At 38.4% G+C, this 18,096-nt stretch overlaps 1 protein-coding gene across 5 annotated transcripts in view; it reads right to left on the bottom strand.

Moving 5' to 3' along the window:
• The window catches only part of gapvd1 (GTPase activating protein and VPS9 domains 1), a 31,359-nt gene extending 14,462 nt beyond the window's left edge, over nt 1-16,897 (bottom strand). For 2 of the 5 annotated variants that reach the window (XM_074669929.1, XM_074669928.1), the window contains exons 1-12: nt 16,750-16,897; nt 9,705-9,923; nt 7,353-7,620; nt 6,700-7,272; nt 6,532-6,615; nt 5,358-5,492; nt 4,854-5,046; nt 4,174-4,255; nt 2,649-2,814; nt 2,228-2,357; nt 1,862-1,987; nt 1,579-1,752 (exon numbers count right to left, since the gene is read on the bottom strand). In XM_074669929.1, the coding sequence (XP_074526030.1) occupies nt 1,579-1,752; nt 1,862-1,987; nt 2,228-2,357; nt 2,649-2,814; nt 4,174-4,255; nt 4,854-5,046; nt 5,358-5,492; nt 6,532-6,615; nt 6,700-7,272; nt 7,353-7,620; nt 9,705-9,889 (2,116 nt within the window). In that variant the 5' untranslated portion in view covers nt 9,890-9,923; nt 16,750-16,897. Of the gene's footprint in view, nt 1-1,578; nt 1,753-1,861; nt 1,988-2,227; nt 2,358-2,648; nt 2,815-4,173; nt 4,256-4,852; nt 5,047-5,357; nt 5,493-6,531; nt 6,616-6,699; nt 7,273-7,352; nt 7,621-9,704; nt 9,924-16,749 lie in introns of all 5 variants that reach the window. The other 3 variants (XM_074669931.1, XM_074669930.1, XM_074669933.1) reach the window with 3 other exon arrangements.
• Between the last annotated feature and the right edge of the window lie 1,199 nt (nt 16,898-18,096).

Genomic DNA, 18,096 nt, shown 5'->3' on the forward strand with positions numbered 1-18,096 from the left:
GGCTCTGAAAGACTCAGGCAGGGGAGACTGGAGGATGAGGGTTAGAATAACATGGAGACTGTTACACCGAGTCTGCATCTGACTTCACAATACCTCCACAGCCTTTCACTGGCTGATGTACTTTTTACTCTACAGTGTTGAGCAGATGAACTTCATTTCTATCATTGAATAGAAATACATTGAATACATTCATACATTGAAGGAATGTCTTTTCTATGTATGTATAACCCCCAAAATAGTTTCTACACAATCTAATGATTTATCATTCAATGAAAAATATCTGCTTATTTAAAATATGATGTCAGCAACAAAAGTTGGGACATGGGGCATGTTTGCAATTATGCTGCATCACCTCTTCTTTTACCAACGCTATTAATGCTTGTAATCAAAAAAAGCGGAATTATATAAATGTTTTGCCATTCTTGATACCGAAGTTGGGACTGCTGGCAGGCCAAAAAAACAAAGGTATTTTCTGGACGACAGCATATGCTGCTCCAAAATTTGTATGTATTGTTTTGCAGTAACAGTGCCTTTCCAGATGTATAAGCTAATGATGGAAATGGACACTTATGCATCCATATGCAGTCGCAGATGCTGGCTTTTAGGCTTTGTGTTGATAACAAGCTGGGTGATCCCATCCTTTTCTAGAAGAGAGGGTGTCCATAATTTCCAAAAAGAATTACAATTTAGAGCTGCCTGAGATGATTGCCATCTAGTTTGTTTATTGAACTTTCATACCGAGATTTCTCCAAACTATCTGAATCTTTCTAACGATTTTTATGACTGCAGTTAATAAAATCTCCAATTTCTTTTCAATTATGCACTAAGGAGCAATGTTGTAAAACCGTAAGGACTTTTTCACTTCAAGATTAATATCACACAATTTTAACACCTAGCCTCTCTGGAATTCCTCTTTGTGCCCAGACTTATCCCGACTTGTTCCAAACCAATCTAATGACTTAGCAGTTGTGCTTCAGGTACATTTTTTTTCTTTCTAGCATTACATAACTTTTTTTGTGTTTTAATGCATCTCTCCCGATATTTTACAAAACAAGTTTTAATATTTGATACCATGTTTTCACTATTTTTTAATAGAGTTAAAATGATTTGACAACTAAAATCTGCATTTATTGACAATTTACAGTGTCCCAGCTGTTTTTGAATATGGGTTGTACGAACTAGCCCTCAATACTGTGTTGATCAAAACTTACTTCCAGTGAGAAAAACTGTCTTATTTTTAATCTTTACTTTACTTTACTTTACTTTTAATCTTAAGTTTGTTCTATTAATCACTAAAAATATAAGAAACAAGAATAGAATCAAGAAATATATGAAACAAGAAATTTGTGTTTATGTGTGTTTGTGAGAAACTTCACTTGAACAGACCTGACTTATGATGCTGTTTCTCTTTTAAACCACAAGGTGATGACATTTCCCAAAAAACCCTTCACAGCAGTCAAACAGGGTCCCTTTGTGAAGCTAATTCATCTTATAAACTTTACAATGATCACTCAGACCGTGTACATCAATCAGTGTGCTTAATGGTGAGAGGGGTGTACGAACGCGGTCATGCCCCACCTGCTATTTCCTGCAGACGATCTTCATCCATGTTGGGGTCAAAGTCGCTGCCAAGCACATCAGTGCTCCACGTTTCACTGACTGTCTCAGAGATGTCCCGATCATCCGTCAGACCCATCATGTCTCTGATCTCAAACTTGCGCAGTTTGTCATCCAGGTTGTCCTGAGTGGTGGCTGCAGGAGATGGACAGGTGTACGAATGACTCACAAATATATTTCATCTATAATCTCTTGCCTGTCCTCTGTTCTCTGCAGCTTCCAGCTCCTTAGGGAATACACTCACCCTGCTCATGCTCCAGAAGTTGTAGAGCCTCCACCCCGTTACTCCCTGATGGTCCAGCTCCCAGCTCAGAGACAGACTCTCCCTCGAGGTCCAGAGAGGAAACAGAGTTGGAACGATTGGATGGACCTGAGAGAAAACATGAAGGGGGGAAAAGTGAAAGTTAATGATTCATCTGTTAGTTTATAAACATGTTATGATACTGAAATACAAAATATGCATTAGTGTTTGAAGTACATCACTTTCCTGTTATTGTTTTCTCTACAAACAGCTTTTTTGTACTTTCCAGGTTTCCAGATACCAATAAGAAAATACATAAGACTACCAATAAAACTGTTGGTTATGTAGTTACACATGCTGCACACTGACCCTCTGATATGCCTTCCAGGTTGTCACTGCAGAGGGAGAAGCGCAGGGTTTTGTCTGGTTTGCCATGCAGCTTGGTATCATCAGCATGGCCTTCCCCCTGGGCCCCATCTGTCATCTGCAGGTTCAAAACCTTGAGAGCCGTACAGAGTGGAGATGCACACACAAAAAGGGAAAATAGAAAATGTGAAGTGGCTTTGCCTTTGTCATTTTGAGCTGGATGTTATTGAGTTGGGTCCTGTATGAGATATAAGGTTTCCCCATCAGTTGCAGAAACTCGTGAGCACTTAAAAAACACTAAAGAATGCCTGACACAGACTTCAAGGAGCCTTTTTCCCCTTCAGTGACAGGAAAATATATGACACTGAATTTATCACATCATCATCTCTCCTGCAAATGAGTGCATTAATTCAAGTCACATTACCTCATTCTCTGACATCATCCCAGGGATAGTCTGAGGACCAGTTCCTAGTGAAATCACTAGCACCTCCTCTGGCAGTAGCTCCTGCAGGGATTCTTGCGAGCTGGCCTCTGCCTCCCCCTCCTGGGCGATGTTAGTACGGCTTCGGCTTCGAGCTGCTGCTTGTTGGCCAGTTGAAAGAAAAGAACAGAAAGTAACTGTTATTTTACAGTTCTTACATTAAGGCATGGATGTTTCACTAAATAACTACACAGTTAGTGGTGGAAATAAACAGCTTTTTCTGACAAGCTCGTCTGGGAGGTCACAGGGCTGTAAGTGCTCTTGAATAATGCTTAGAATGACTTTGGAACTGTAAGATGAGCTCCACTAAAAAAATGCCAAATAAACACTTGAACATGTTCAAATTTGTGTCTTACATAAAACCTGTGTGACATTACAGACAAGTTTATTTCTATCTTTTATGTCAGATATTAGTAAGTTAAAAAAAAACAAGAGATGAGATTGTTTTTAAGCATCTTCTCAAAATGTATTCCACTCTATTTAGTGCACTGGTTAGGCTGGAGGCAGACACCAACACACAAAAGCGCAAAGAAAGCTTAACACAACTTCCTGTCATTGTCAGTAAAAAAATATTATCACAATGTTATGTTATAAGAACTTCTAAAACACATGAAGCAGCCTGGTCACTGACATCATTTGGTATGGCATTTGCTTGAACATGGCACTCTGTGCATGTCCAAATACCAACCGGGCCTGGCATAATGAGAAAGTTAAGCAAAGCATGACAGTCATTCCATTCCTACCAGACTGACATATTTTCATCCTAAGCTTTAGTGGTTGTTGTCCTGTTGCACTGATTCTTAAAACAGTTAGGATAACGAACAAAAAAACACAGGAGCCTGATAATCACTCATAAAATTTTTCAAGAAAGACACACAAATGTAATCCTGAGAAAATTACAGTGGTCATGGGTATTTCCCAAACCAAATGCTTTTTTCCAATGAAAGGTAATATAAAAACTTTAAAGATAGTGATTAAATTGAATTCTTCACTAACAACATCATCTTCAACTAAGATTTTTTAGGAAGCCCGCGACCCTAATTGCTAATCTAAACCAAAACAGCCAAGTGCCGCTGTGTCTCATAACTGTCACCATTGTCATCTAACATCACTCCTGTTTGACCACTAACTAAGGTTCAGACCAGGGGGAGGAAAGATAGAGAGTTTTTCCCCTGTTTTACCTGGTAATGAAAAGCCATAATCCGCTAGATGAGGAAGCAGAAAAGGGGAAAACTTAGAAAACAAAATCAGTGCAAAAACATAGCTCTGACAGAGCCACAGCAATGTGCAAGGCAAAGCAAGCATGGTGAGAGCAAATGGACGACTGCAGCGCTAAGCAACAGTGGCGAGGCAGGGGGGTTACTGTGCAGCTGGGAGAATGGACTACATGAGTGTTATCTAATATCCAACCGAACAAAACAACAGATACACCGGTCAAATCTCCTCCAGCTCTAATGCTGGCTACCCACCAAAAGGGGTTACTAATGGAATGTGAGCAGACAGAGTGGTTGTTGTGGGGTCCCAGGATGTTATAGCGGCTAAGTGGTGTCCTGGTCATTCATTGGCAGCACAAGAGGAAAGAAGAAGGACAAGGTAGGGAGTTGAAGAAAGAACAAAACTCAGATTTTAAAGTATCTCAAGTATCAAATCAAGACTGTGTGTATAAATGTCATATTTCAGAGAAGCAAGCACAAATGGTTCATTTCTAATTAAGGGGGTGTTACTACAGCATCATTTGTCTTGAGAATGCTAATGAAGGTAGTCTATGCATCTTTTCCATCCATTCCAATTAAAACCAGTTCATTTATATTTGGTAATTTAATTGGTTGTCATTTCTGTAATTGAGCCTCAATCCAGGCCATGCTAATTATCTTTATAACAAGCTGAGAAGAAGCTCATTAGCTTCCTAGAAAACAGGCTTTTCACTAGCCATCACCACTCAACTCCACTTATTTAGTTTCTCATAGCGTGAAGTATTTCAGATCTCTTTACTAGTTCTTGTTTCAAATATTTGTACTCACACAAAGCAAAAATATTCTTAAGATCCTCAAATCAGGAGTTTACATGAAGTTGCATCATAGACGCATCTAAATTCATCCTTCTTTTGAATAGTGGAAGATTTGTCAGGAGTACTGATGAGGAAGGTACCTATTGGGAGCCGGTTCTTCTTGTTGGCAGGAGTGGTGGCTGGGGAGAGCTGAGGGGTGTTAGATGGAGTAAGCTCCAGGCTGTTGCTCTTCACTGTTCGAGACTGGGGAACGTTTGCAAGCAAAGTCTCCAGAGCCATGTGCTCCTCCTCTCGCAGGTGGTCCCCGGCCATTACACTCCGCACATAGTCCACCTGTACAGGAAGGGCACAACATTAGTCTTGAGCGAACTGATCATAGAAAAGTCAACAGTTCTTCTGAAAAAGGGTGCAACATGGCAAGTTTGCACTCATCAAAGTACTGTTTTCAAAGGTCAATGTAGAGTGTTGTTGATGAAAATGTCACCTCTATTGTTAGCTGTTGAAAGGTACCATATGATGAACGAAAAAAATATATATTTAGTCTTTTTTGCCTTTATAACCTTTTTAACCTCTATGAAGGTTGTCATAACAGGCTAGTGTCTACGTTTTTTTAACAGTATACTAATGCTGTATTTAGAACCTACCAACACAAGCAGCTGATTATGGGTGATATAGACTGCAGTCCGACTGAGGCCTTCAAGAAGGTTCATTGAGGACATGGGTGGGGTCTCAACTGCTCTTCCTCCAATCACCACATCAAGAAAGGCAGCAACACAACTCTGTACGCAGAGATAGAATAGAATAGAATATATTTATCCCGGAGGAGAAATTCAGGAGTCACAACCAAGGTTATAATAGTTTTGGATTTGTCATTATAGTTTAGTTTTAGTTAGTTTTGACATTTTTTTTACCATTATAGTTTAGTTTTAGTTAGTTTTGGAGCAGGCATTCTAGTTTTTATTTAGTTTTGATTTTTGCAACAAGGCTTAGTTTTAGTTTAGTTTCAGTTTAGTTTTGGTTTAGTTTTAGTTTTTTTCATACCTTATTAACCAGGTGCAGGATTCAAAAAGGTCAGAGTAAATATTTTGTAATACAGTTTATTTTCCAGTCCAACATAGTGCTCACTGCTCAGTCAATGCTGATACTGAACTGCTGCCTTAAACACAAGAAAATAATATAAAAATGTAAACATAAATTATATAAAAATAATGTTAACATGAATTAAATAAAAATAGTAAAAACATAAATTATATAAAACAATATAGTATGAGCTTTAATAATTAGAAACTTGGACTCTGTAACAATAAAGTCAGACTCACATGAAATAAAACTATTACAGATGCTCTAATTCATTGCTACTCTACGTTTTGTTGCAGCACAGCACACAGACAGTCACTGCAGTAAACAAGCACATCCCAGTACGTCGCTGTGATGATGCCGTACGGCGCTGACAACTGCCGAAAACTATCGTAAAATTGGTTGGGAAAATGTGTCGGATTAATTTAAATCCTAAAGGCTTTAATATTGTCAAAAACTATAATTAAGGACATTTTGTCTTTAATTTAGGTTAGTTTCAATTCGTTTTATGAACACAAGATACAGTTTTAGTTTACTTATCGTTTTTGTTTTCTTTTCTAGTTTTTTTATTATTTTGAGTTAACTGCAACATATTTTAGATTTTAGTTTTTGTTTTTAGTTTCGTTTTAGTTAACTATTATAACCTTGGTCACAACAGCAATACAGCAGCAGAAGGATAAATATGTATAAGGAGATATTTGTTGCGATAGAGTAAATAAAACATCTCAGTGGTTCACAAACCTTATCAAATTTTGACAAACTGCTTTTCCGTCTTGGGTCTGCATCGTCATCGGCCATCGCCAACTGCTGCAAAAGCTGTCCCACCTGAACACCAAAGAAACATGCACTATTACTGTACTATGGTTCCTATCAGTGTTGTGCAAACAGAAAACCTGCCGTGCCACTGACCTGCATGAGATTAAAGCGGGCCACTTCATTGATGGGGGCATCTGAGATGATCCCATACTGCTCAGGGTTAACTATAGCCGGGCAGATGAAGCAGGTGAGCAGCAGGTCTGTACACATGGTGCGCACCTCGCCCACTTCCAGACGTTCCACACAGGACAGAGTCTTGTACATCTGTGAAACAATCCAGCGCAGGCTGTGGGGAAAGCAGTATGTGTTCTGCTTCAGATAGCCGATAAACTTGTTGACCAGAGCTACCAGCTTGGCTTCGTTGGCCTCCACAGCAGCCTGCACTCTTTGTTTGTAGCCGTCTGAGCCCTTCTCTCCAAAACGCTCCTGCTGTGCCGGAGTGAGGCGTTCTGTCACCTTGGCTGGATCTGTCTCAAGGTGGTCTTCGTCTTCCACCAGGAGCTGCATGATGGGTTCATGGAGGGTGGCAGTGAGGAAGAGCTTAGCTGAGTACAGACCTTCTGAAAAGAGCTTGAAGAGGATGCTGAAGGCACAAGTTCCTCTCCTCAGCAGACGCCGAGGGTTATCGCTCTCCTTCAGTTCAAACTCTATTAGGTATCTCAACACCTGGAAAAAAAAAATCATCAAGACAGGCTCTGAAACTGTTTAGTAAATGTGTAACGCCACAGACAGACAGGGCTGCTAACCTGTAGTAGATAGCTCTCATCTTCCTGCATGATACAGTTTCCATAAAGAGAGGTGAAGACTGTGTGGATGACCCCCTGGGTGTGCTCCTGGTTCAGCCTCTCTCCTGCCACCAGACAGGATGCCACCAGTCTTGGGTTCTCCCTCAACCTGGCCAAAAACTCGCCATAGATCGTCTCCTGGAAGCCCAGCGTCTTGTAGCCATCAACAAACTGAGTGTCCTCAAGCATTTTGGCATGTTGGCAACATTCAGCTGGAGAAGCCTCCGCACTGTAGAATAACAATAAAAAGTTTAAATAAAATACAAAATATAATGAAATACTTTAACTCCTCCCCTCAAACTAGCAGATCTCCTCCTGGTTACAACCAGGGTCAGTTTTAGGGAGCTTGTTGAAATATTTGCTGAGTAACAGATAAAACATCATCTAACTTAGACCTGAGTGACACACATCAACCTCTGGACAAGCGAATACATCAACTAGATTACATGCTGGCTCTGCGTCCCTTTTCAGGACGGCTGATTTTAAATGAAGTGACAAGGCTTTGGGTAAACAGGAACACCAAATGATATCATGCTCACACTAGTAACTGTATTTCTTAGTCTTTGAACTTGGGCATTAACAAAATAGTAACATTTATACATCTCACATTTACTATGTGTACATCTGACATTATAAATACAATAAATATGAAGTGCCCTTATGTGTTGCCAAATTATTAAAGAGTATTGATGTGCACAATTGTTTTAGAGGAGCCTATCTGGATAATAAAAGGATTTTAAAAAAAGGTACAAACAGATTTTAGCCATTAAAAGTTACTGAGCCAGAGGACTTTATTTAAAAAGCATAAGTAGGTAGGGCATCAACAAGCAACAAATGTTTCCAACTTCTAACAGAATTAAAATATCTAGAATGTGACATTAGACACTGATGCAGTAAGTACAGAATACATATTAAATTATGATGATGAAATACGTTTTCTATGAATAACATGAAGATAATTTCTTAAGAAATTGCGGTAAAAACATAAAAATTTGATGCTCAAAATTTCAATTTTTATATTCTTCTTACTGTCTCAATGTTTATAAAATATGTCTCTATAAAATGTTTTTCACCACCTCAGCCTCACTGAGCCAGGAAAAACTTTGAAGCATGCAGGCAGTTTGTTAGTACATGAATTTAAGTAGTGGTGACTAGGGCTGCAATGATTAGTCAACATAATCGACTACGTCGACGATGAAAATTCATCGATGCAAATTTTAATAGTCGACGCGTCGTATTATTGTTTTCATTGTCGTGGTCACTTGGTGAAATCAAATATCAGGGGGTAATACTCGTTCGTAACTTCAGTTCACAGCATGAGGTGCTGTGTTATTGGATACTTTTATGGGAAAAGATCACCAAGTTCATACGTGAGGAATATTGATGAGGAAAAATCTCCACTCCCAGAGAGCGCTGTGCGCTGACGGAGGCTCTGCATCTCCGGCTTGAACAGCCTGACAGCTCTCGGTGTTTAGCGTCTGATAACGTGATTTAGGGAGTCTCCTTCACTCTCTGTTACCGACAGTTTTTCAGGATCTGAGTCACAAACTAGCGTCAAAACTCCCCTAACTTTTGTAAAGAGAGGACATTTATATGATGGAGCTCTCACTATCAAGCTCACACTGCAGCGGTAACACTCAGCGGGGAGGAGGAGGGGCGGAGTGCGCATGAGCGAAATAGTGCATGTGGAACAAAACTAAACGCATTGTCATGGAGAGCTGGGAGAGAGTCAGACAGGATCATACAGAGAGCAAAGCAAGCCCCAATAAGCAAATAAACATTAGAAAACAAGCCCAAAGTCACTAATAAGCGGTCTGTCCAACACTGCATACAACAACTTCATTTCCCTGTTACCTGCTTCATTCATTTTGAGATTTATTTATTTTTTTGTATTGAACTTATATCTTTATGTCATCATAAATAAAATAAAGATAAACAAACAAAGATGACACAGGGCTGACCAATCAGAGGAGAGAACCTAACTCTGGGTAAATGCAGTGAAAATGCAACACACAGGTTGAATTATAAAGGTCTGCACATTTTAAAGGACAAATTAGGTTGAAACACAAAATAACCGTGATTAGTCAACTAATCAGAAAAATAATCGATAGATTAGTCATCTTTAAAAATAATCGTTAGTTGCAGCCCTAGTGGTGACACATTTCTATTTCAAACTACGAGTGAACCAAGCAGAGTGTTACCCCCTTATTCAAAACTTTCCCAACATTATGCTGATCAAGTCCTGAGTCAAGTTCTGGACTTGATTCTTTGAGCTGTTTAAGCATCACTTTATAACACTGTGGTGGATCTGACCTGGTGAGAATAAGACGATCAAGGTTGATCCTCTGCTGCTTGGCGATCCATGCGGCCCGGTACAGCCTCTCCGCTGTCTTCAGCACATCGCAGTTCAGCCTCTGGATCAGCTGCTTTTCTGATGCCACATACAGCCGCTCCTGCTTCAGGTGGTGGGCCAGAGTGTGGATGTCTGGCTTCACCATCTTCACCAGCTCACACAGGCCAAAAGCTAAACGACTGGAGCACAAGAACAAGATGCGTCAAAAGCATGTAAATGAAGTGAACATGTGAAACTGAATCAAAACAAAAGCTCAGATAACCACTGAACTGAAAGGGTTGAGAAGAATGTTCTTTAATTGTTGATCTGTCGTAACAAGAGCTAATAGCCTTTGGGAAACGGATACATAGGTTTATTTTGTAATGGGTGTGAAGAGCTTAAGAGATATGAGTTTATAAAGTAGGACTGGGTCTAGGGTCCGATAAAAAAATCTGCTTGTGCTTGCATTTTGGAAAACTGCAAGACAAACAAAGTCAGGATGTCACAGCCTCTGCAGCCTCATCACACTTGAGCACATTGTGTCAGTCTACTGTATCTGACTTTATGAAGATCAAAAATAAAACTCTAAAGCACAGAAACTTATTCAAACTCTGTAGCAGGCACATATGTCAAGGAGGGGGAACCACATTTTTCTGTCCATTTCTCTGAACAATGTTGCTGCTACATTCTTGCGAGGATGTGTACTTGCAGCATTTGTAGCATATTTGCTCTAAGCTATAGTGAAACTAACTTTAGAAAGTCCTACGTTGAGATTATCTATTTATTGTTATTATTTTTGTCTTTTTTTCTGAAAGAAAGCAGCAAAGAACATCACTTTTCATTTCATTTGTTTGAAGCGTTGGAAAAGTACATGGATTTTGGCAGAGCAGCAGAAAGTAGTTCTACTTTTTTGAGTGAAAGTTGCCAAAAGGAAAGCTGCTAAAACTTTCAGAGAGCATGTTTCTGTCATCAAGTTTCCAATAAAAAAAGTTTGATAAAGTTTCAAACTAAATGTGAGCTAACATATGATGCTCCTGTCATACAAGAAAAATCATTTGCATTCCATGTGCTTCACACACTGGCTCGACGAGAACAGCAAAAGCACCCTTTTCACAAGCTTCAGGAGACTCTTCACAGCAGAATATGCAAATCACTCTCTGCTTTTCCTGATGTACACAGCCAAGACATACAAACCAAGCCAAGTGCATAAAATCTGAATGATTTCTTGGTGAATCCTTTGCACAAAAGCCTCTTTGTGGCCTTGGTGCTAACATAGTAAACACAGATTTAACTGTGGAGTTATGGCTTGGGGAGGAGAATGAGACTAGACTGGAGAAAAGTGCCCCACAGTGGGAATGACTGCAAGGCAGTGTCACCGCTCACAAGCAAACAGACAACCACAGCACTGGTGTTGATATGCCTGACAAATCAGATTGGTTATGCAGATTTCAACACAAGCTGACGAGCTCCACGCTGAATTCCCCTGGCAAAGCAAGAACAGAGAGTGATAACTGATCAACATTACTCTGAGAGCTTGTTGTCATTTTTGGAAAAATGCTGGTGAAACCAACCTCTGTCAGCCTGACAGAGAGAAAGTGAGTTTATTAGTTTGTAGAGACAGTCTGAGGGCAGGACTCGAGTAACTTAAGAAAGAAAAAAGACAGGAAATACCAAACAAGAAATAAATTCAAACAAAGTTGATTTTTTAAAAATATGTTACTGATATTGCAGATTTGGGAAGGTAAATAACCAGTTATAATAATTAAAGTATCAAACATTTGCTTATGACAGATCTCAAATATGTTCAGTTATTACTTCATGTTAGAATAAATGTGATGTTTGAGTCACTGAGTATTTACACTTTAACAATGATGGGCTGACTTACAACAGACATTATAATGCTCTGCTTTAAGCCTTTGAGCTAGCATTACTTAGCCGTTTATAAATGTTTACTTTATGTTCTTACACGCTTTATGGGGCCAAACAAGTTCTTACATGTCTGTTAAACACTAGAGCTCCTCCTGTAGAAACCAATGAGAGAATGCTGCTGGATTAACAGATAATAAGAACAATTCACAGACCTAAAGATAAAAGAAGTCGTCTTCATGGGAGAAGTTCTGCCAGTAATTACTGATTAAAACTCTACACCAATGAATAATACCATAAATATAATTAGTGTATGTGTATATCTGTGCTATTAAATGCTAACAGGAGATAATAAGGGTAAATGTAATCAGCTCGCACTGTGTCAGAAAAATATGCACCATATCATAAGAAAGTTTAGTCTTGATACAAATTGTCATACACTGATTCATCTTTTTAAGCCCTGATACTGATACCACTACTTTAGCGTTTGTCAGCTGATGAGGATCTCATCAGATATCAGTGTTAATTTAACACGAGGACGAGACTGAGAATGATGTTTTCAGCAGCTTCAGACATCTGAATCAAAGAGCCCTATGGATCTGCCCACTGGATGGGCCCTTTGTCACTGATATCTGATCCTACTCTTTAAGTCAGTCTTGGATCAATAGCTGATACCAGAAACCGACTGGTTCCCCCCTAATTATGACAGTACTAAATGTGATTTCTTTCCATCTGCAGCCGGTTGCATCAACAAGGCCCCTTACCTCAAATGACCCCTCGGAGATACTTGTCATTCATTTATTACGCACAATTGCTCATTTGCACTGTCATGCACAACTCTTACTTTTACAGTTATTGTGAACATATGTTAATCTCTTCTTCTTTTTCTTCTTTATATTTGTATATAAAAATACAGGGCAATAATTTGATTCTGATAAATAAAGTTTAAAGAGTGTAAGCTGAAATGACCCCTGAGTTTTTGAGTTGAAGTGTTCTTCTTGATGTTTTACACTATACGTGAATTTAACATTTCTGCAAACTTAAAACAAATCCAATCTGTTTGTTTGTTTGTTTGTATCAACTGTAGGGATGCACTGATACGATCCTAGTATCTGGTATCGAGCTTCTCAAAGCTGGATTGAGCATTGGTGGGAAAGGATCGGTCCAAACTTTACACTAAAGCAAACTATATTTTAGTCTATAAAATTTTACAATCAAATAGTCATTTCTGTAAATTCTGAAGCATTTTTTTAACTAAACTGCTGTTGAACATTCAAACACTTACAGTTTAAATAATTATTAACTTCAATAATTCCATATGTACACAATTTTTGTCTTTTACTCAAACATTATCAGTCTAATCCCACAGTAGAGCATGAGGGTCATTATTTAACAATGGTATGGGGTCAGGATTGGGACCGGAAAAGCTAGATTGGTGCATCCCCAGTATCAACCACTCACTTAACTTTAATAAATCAGTGGCTGGCTGAAGACTAACAGGAGCGTCTTCTGACTGCATGAAAAGGAGTTTAATCTAAGGTATCCTTTCACAAACTACAACCGCACTCTGCAAGAAAACTTTGCTTGTTTAAATAACAAAGTTCTGTATGTGGTGTGATAGAAGCAGACTTTTGCAAAGTGTCATTTGATATGCTCACAACAACAATAACACCATAAAAACTAGTTGCATTTCCCCAATTTTAAACAACTTCTCTGCAGACAGTTTTCTTCTTTTATCTACTGACTGCTGCTCTGTCAAATTTTAGTCAGGTTAACATTTTTCTGCCATAATGGCTAGGGATGCATGATATTGGATTTTTGCCGATATCCGATATGCCGATATATCGAAACCCCTTTTGGCCGATACCGATAATCACAAGTTTTTTTTTTGTTTTTTTTTTAAAAAGCTAAGTCTATCCTGTACTGAAATTTATGTTACTCTTATTGTGACGGTCTTATTTGTTTAAGAAACACACATAAAACAAGACAAAAAACATTTGATTTTACCATAAATAAGAAATGTATTATTTTTTCAAACTCAAGACATTCAGTATTGAAAAACAGAAAAATAATTTCTTTAGATCACATGAACTTTAAATGTACAATGCATTTTTAAACATAACCAAGTTGCATTTGATTATTTTAGAGCTACTGTATCAACATGGTGACAGACACAGAGCTCTGCAGTGCAAATAAATGAAGTGCTACATTTTATTTAAGGAGCTTATTTTTCAGATGGAAAATAATAATAATCCTAACTGAATAGCACCTTATCGGCTGTGCCTATCGCTAAATTTTCATATCTGCCGATACCGATATTGTGCCGATAATATTGTGCATCCCTAATAATGGCACAAACTTTGAGTAGTCTTAATATAATATAATAGAACCCAACTTAAAAACTGAAACAACAATAAGTAAATCTGTAACCACCATCGCTATATCAGTTTTATGATATTTGTCAAAAAAGACACAACGAGCATTTTAACATTCTGGTAATGTGAATCTTTCGTTATTAGCAGAACAACTTTACTCTGAATCTTTACCTTCTCTCACAGAATTAGTGAGATTAAAGACGCTGTGTGATTTAGCAAGCAACAAGAAGCTGGAGAAGCCTCCAACAAGAACAACTTGACTACTTTTATTACTTCAAAAACAAGACACTGTTGTCATCCTGGATTTCTATAGGATAAAAGGTCTGGAGACACAAAGCGCAATGCAAAGAAGACAACATGTTTTCTTTTCTCACTTTTGTAACCAGCAGCCATTACACCTCTGTAGCACTTCCATGTATCTGCTTGTGCTCTTGAATAAGCACATTCCAAACATACTTGGAAGGAAGTGAAAAAGCAACTAGCTGTTAAGTGGCTCGCAGAGGGATCGACTACTGTTTGTCACAGCCTCCCATGCCCATATTCACCAACACAACCCAACCCATTTACAGACACCTGGTGAGTCAGACATGGAGAGAGCTGAGGAAGTCTAAAGCAGAAGAGAAACCAAACATCAGACAGTGTGAGGAAAGGCATCATCTGAAAATCCTCTGCGGTGTGTGAGAATAATTTACAATAAGAAAACCGTTGTCTCTGTTAACATGAGGGACAAAATACTTTAACCACAACATCCGTGTAAGAACCATGAATATAAAAACAAGGTAGCATGACACAAGAGACAGAGCCAAGGCAAAACAAAGGATTTAAAGTACCAGTTCAAATCCAAACACTTATGTAATGTAGAAAGTGTAAAAGTCAAAATTATTTTTGAATTATGAAGCAATGCTAAAAAAAAAACCTCAAGTAAATATCACAGCAGTCAGGATAAGGTGGTTGGAACACAGCCCTCTCCTCCCACATCATGATCTAACACACCCACACACACAGACCAACATATGAAACACAGCGCTTTTTATAGATTTTCAAAGGATTTCACTTTCCACAAAAGGTATTCATGGTTTTGAGCCAACATCCTCTTCACGCTTCCCTTTAGCTAATGTCTTACAACACTGAGCAGCCGAATATACTGCACACGAGACTAATGAGGGGCCTTTTCCACAACAGAGGTTAGGTACTGACCCACAAACTTCCCCGACTGAAATCTTTTCCTGTCGTCAATGAGGGAAAACTGACGTGAAATGAAAGCTAGCTTTGAGTATTTGGTCTTCTCAGTTCCTGACAGGTAAGTGGGTTGGAGACAAGAACTGTAATGGTAGCAAAAATAGTTTAAAAAATAAAAATAAAAAACACCACAAACACCAACTCATCTTCAGTGTTTCCACACTAAATACAAAATAAAGGGCAGATTAAGGCCTATTCAAAAGACTTTCCCAGCTTCGGTGAGAGCAAGAGTGTTAATGCTGAAACTGGTGCATTTACTTTTATGTTTGTTACTCTTAATCGGGTAGTATTGAAGTAAACAAGAGGAAGTTATATTGCACTTAAAGGGAGACACAGTCATTATAATCAACTCTGAAAACTGTTAAGCACTTGTATTTTATGTTTGAAAGTGAAAACAGGAAATTTAGGTTTCATGCAACTTCAGACTATCTGCCATTCTGAGGGTAACTTATTATAATCACAACCTTTGTACAGGATTCAGCCTAGGTTTCAGATCCTGTGAAAGACTCATTCAGAACTCAAACCTTATCCTGTCTTTAAAGACAATCCCAGATACTGTTGTTGTTAAAAATAAAAAATAAAAAAAACAAAAAAAACATTGGGAGTAAAACACAAACAGAAACACACACAAACACACCCACTGCATCAACAAATACACTAATATAGCTAAAAGTGTAGCAAACCAAGCATCAGGTAAACACAAATGTCGGAAAAAGGAAAAGTAGCTCTAAAATGTACAAAAAAGTCTGTACTGCTGAGGTGAGCAGGTAAAGATGCTATCAAGTGTGTCTTGGTAGTTTTTTTTACTTTAATTTTATGAATAAAGTCAGTTAAGACCACAAGTTAGCTTTACTGCCAGGCAAATATCAGACCACCAAACCATGACAGACACAGAGTATACTACTAATGTTTTGAATTTGAAGTTACAATAAAATACTTCACTGATTAGCTTATTGATTGATTTTGAAAACAGACATGCACAACAGTCATATGGGGAAACAATCAAGGTGCTTCTAATGCACGCAGAGTTAGCAGTAATATCCTGTATTTAAATATTTATGACGTTAATTGACAGTGTGCTTTGATATGATGGCGTACCTGCCAACCGAGATTTAAACAAACAGTCGGTCAGAAAAACATGGGCTGGGTTAAGTGAATGTTTGTTACTCGATGCTAGGTCAGTTTAGCATAAATCACCATCAGACCTGAGAATCGTAACGTTAACAGAGAAACCACGTAACTAACGTCAGGTTAGCTTACGTTTGATGCTGTGAGGGAACCTGACACAGCCACAAAGAGAACAAGGTAGGTGATTTTTACCCCACGAAGAGAAATCTGCACTGGTTTGATGAAAGAGCAGATGTAAACTGGTAAAGTGGCTAACTTAGCTGTAGCCTGCTAACGTCACCCAAGTTTAACGTTTGCTGGTGAAACAGGCTCAGCTAACGATATGCTATTTCGCTACGTTAGCCTAGCTGTAGGCTACAAGCTCCTGAGTGCTCAAATGTGGTCGATAAATCATGCCAACACCCATACAGTAACTTACCAAATGGGATTATCGCGTTGTGGTTGTTCACAGTTTGTCTAAACACAGCTGATAAAACGATTTCTCGAATCGGGAGGGTTATTTGTTGGCGGTTAGCCGTCTAACACTGTCTTCTGCAGGAGCGAACAGTGCTGTCATTTGCTGTCATCACGAGGAGACATGCGCAGCCCGCATGCGCAAAGGCTTATTAAAGGGAAATGTCACAAAATAAAAGAAAACAGACATTTTTTTTTTTTAGAAAAGCTTAGATTTGAAGTGTAGCAGTGCAAACTACGAATTAATGCACAATTGAAGAATTTGAACTAGATGAAAACTGCCCTGAGAAAAATGAAGTTTAAATATTTGGATGGGTCAGGATTTTGTCTTAATTAAAGTCACATTTATTTATTTTTTTAAAACAACAAGTCTTTGAAAAGCTCACTGATGATGCTTGTTCTAACAAATTGAGGCAAAACCTTTTCATTGTAGTAGTATGTGATGTGAAACCAAAAACATATGCCTCTATGCAATGCACCAGTGCAGTGCCCCAGCCAATGCTCCAGTGCTGTACATGTTGTGTTTGTTGCAAATGGAGAAAAAAACCTTTACAATTCACAAAACGGTTTTTGTGTAGAAAAAGAAAAAACAGAACAAATGACTTAATAATTCATCATTCCATTTCTTTATGTGTTTCAATTTTAGATCAATGAGCTGCTGAGTTTTATTTATTTACTTGTTTGTCTGTTTGTTTGTTTGTTTGTTTGTTTATCTTTTATGTTTATGGAATTTTGGAAACGTTTATTTCATGCAAGCTAATACAAATCCTAGATATTCTGGAAGCCCATTGAACAAGCAGCACTTTTTAATTACTAAAGGAACAAACATGAAAACAACAAAAGAAAAAATATATACAAAGCTCTGTAAATCGTCTGTTAAAGGCACATGACACTGTTAACTGAGATATGGGACCATCCAGTGAGAGATGACAAGCAATGACACACAAGTTTCAGAGATAAGCAAAGCAGTGACTCTATCTAATACTTAAACAAATAACATAGCAATCACAAGCTTGCCCTCTTATTTGTCAGAATGCCATAAATGGTGAATGTGAATGTTGGTAACGTGAGCTTAATGTGCTGACTCTAGCGTGTGGTCACAGACTCTCCAGCTATGATGTTGTACTCTGTGGGTTACATTGCAACAGAGTGACAAACTGGGATCAGCAGACACAACTGCTTCACCATTCCACTGGAAATGTTTACACCGATGGATTTGGAAAAGCATTTCATGAAAGCTAATGTGACAAACAGAGCAATTGATATGGATAATGAAAAATGTTAATACACTAACACTGTCAGTACATACTTA

This window comes from Halichoeres trimaculatus, unplaced genomic scaffold (assembly GCF_033239565.1).
Source record: "Halichoeres trimaculatus isolate MK-OKI-2021-1 unplaced genomic scaffold, fHalTri1.1 fHalTri1_scaffold_5, whole genome shotgun sequence".
NCBI lineage: Eukaryota > Metazoa > Chordata > Actinopteri > Labriformes > Labridae > Halichoeres > Halichoeres trimaculatus.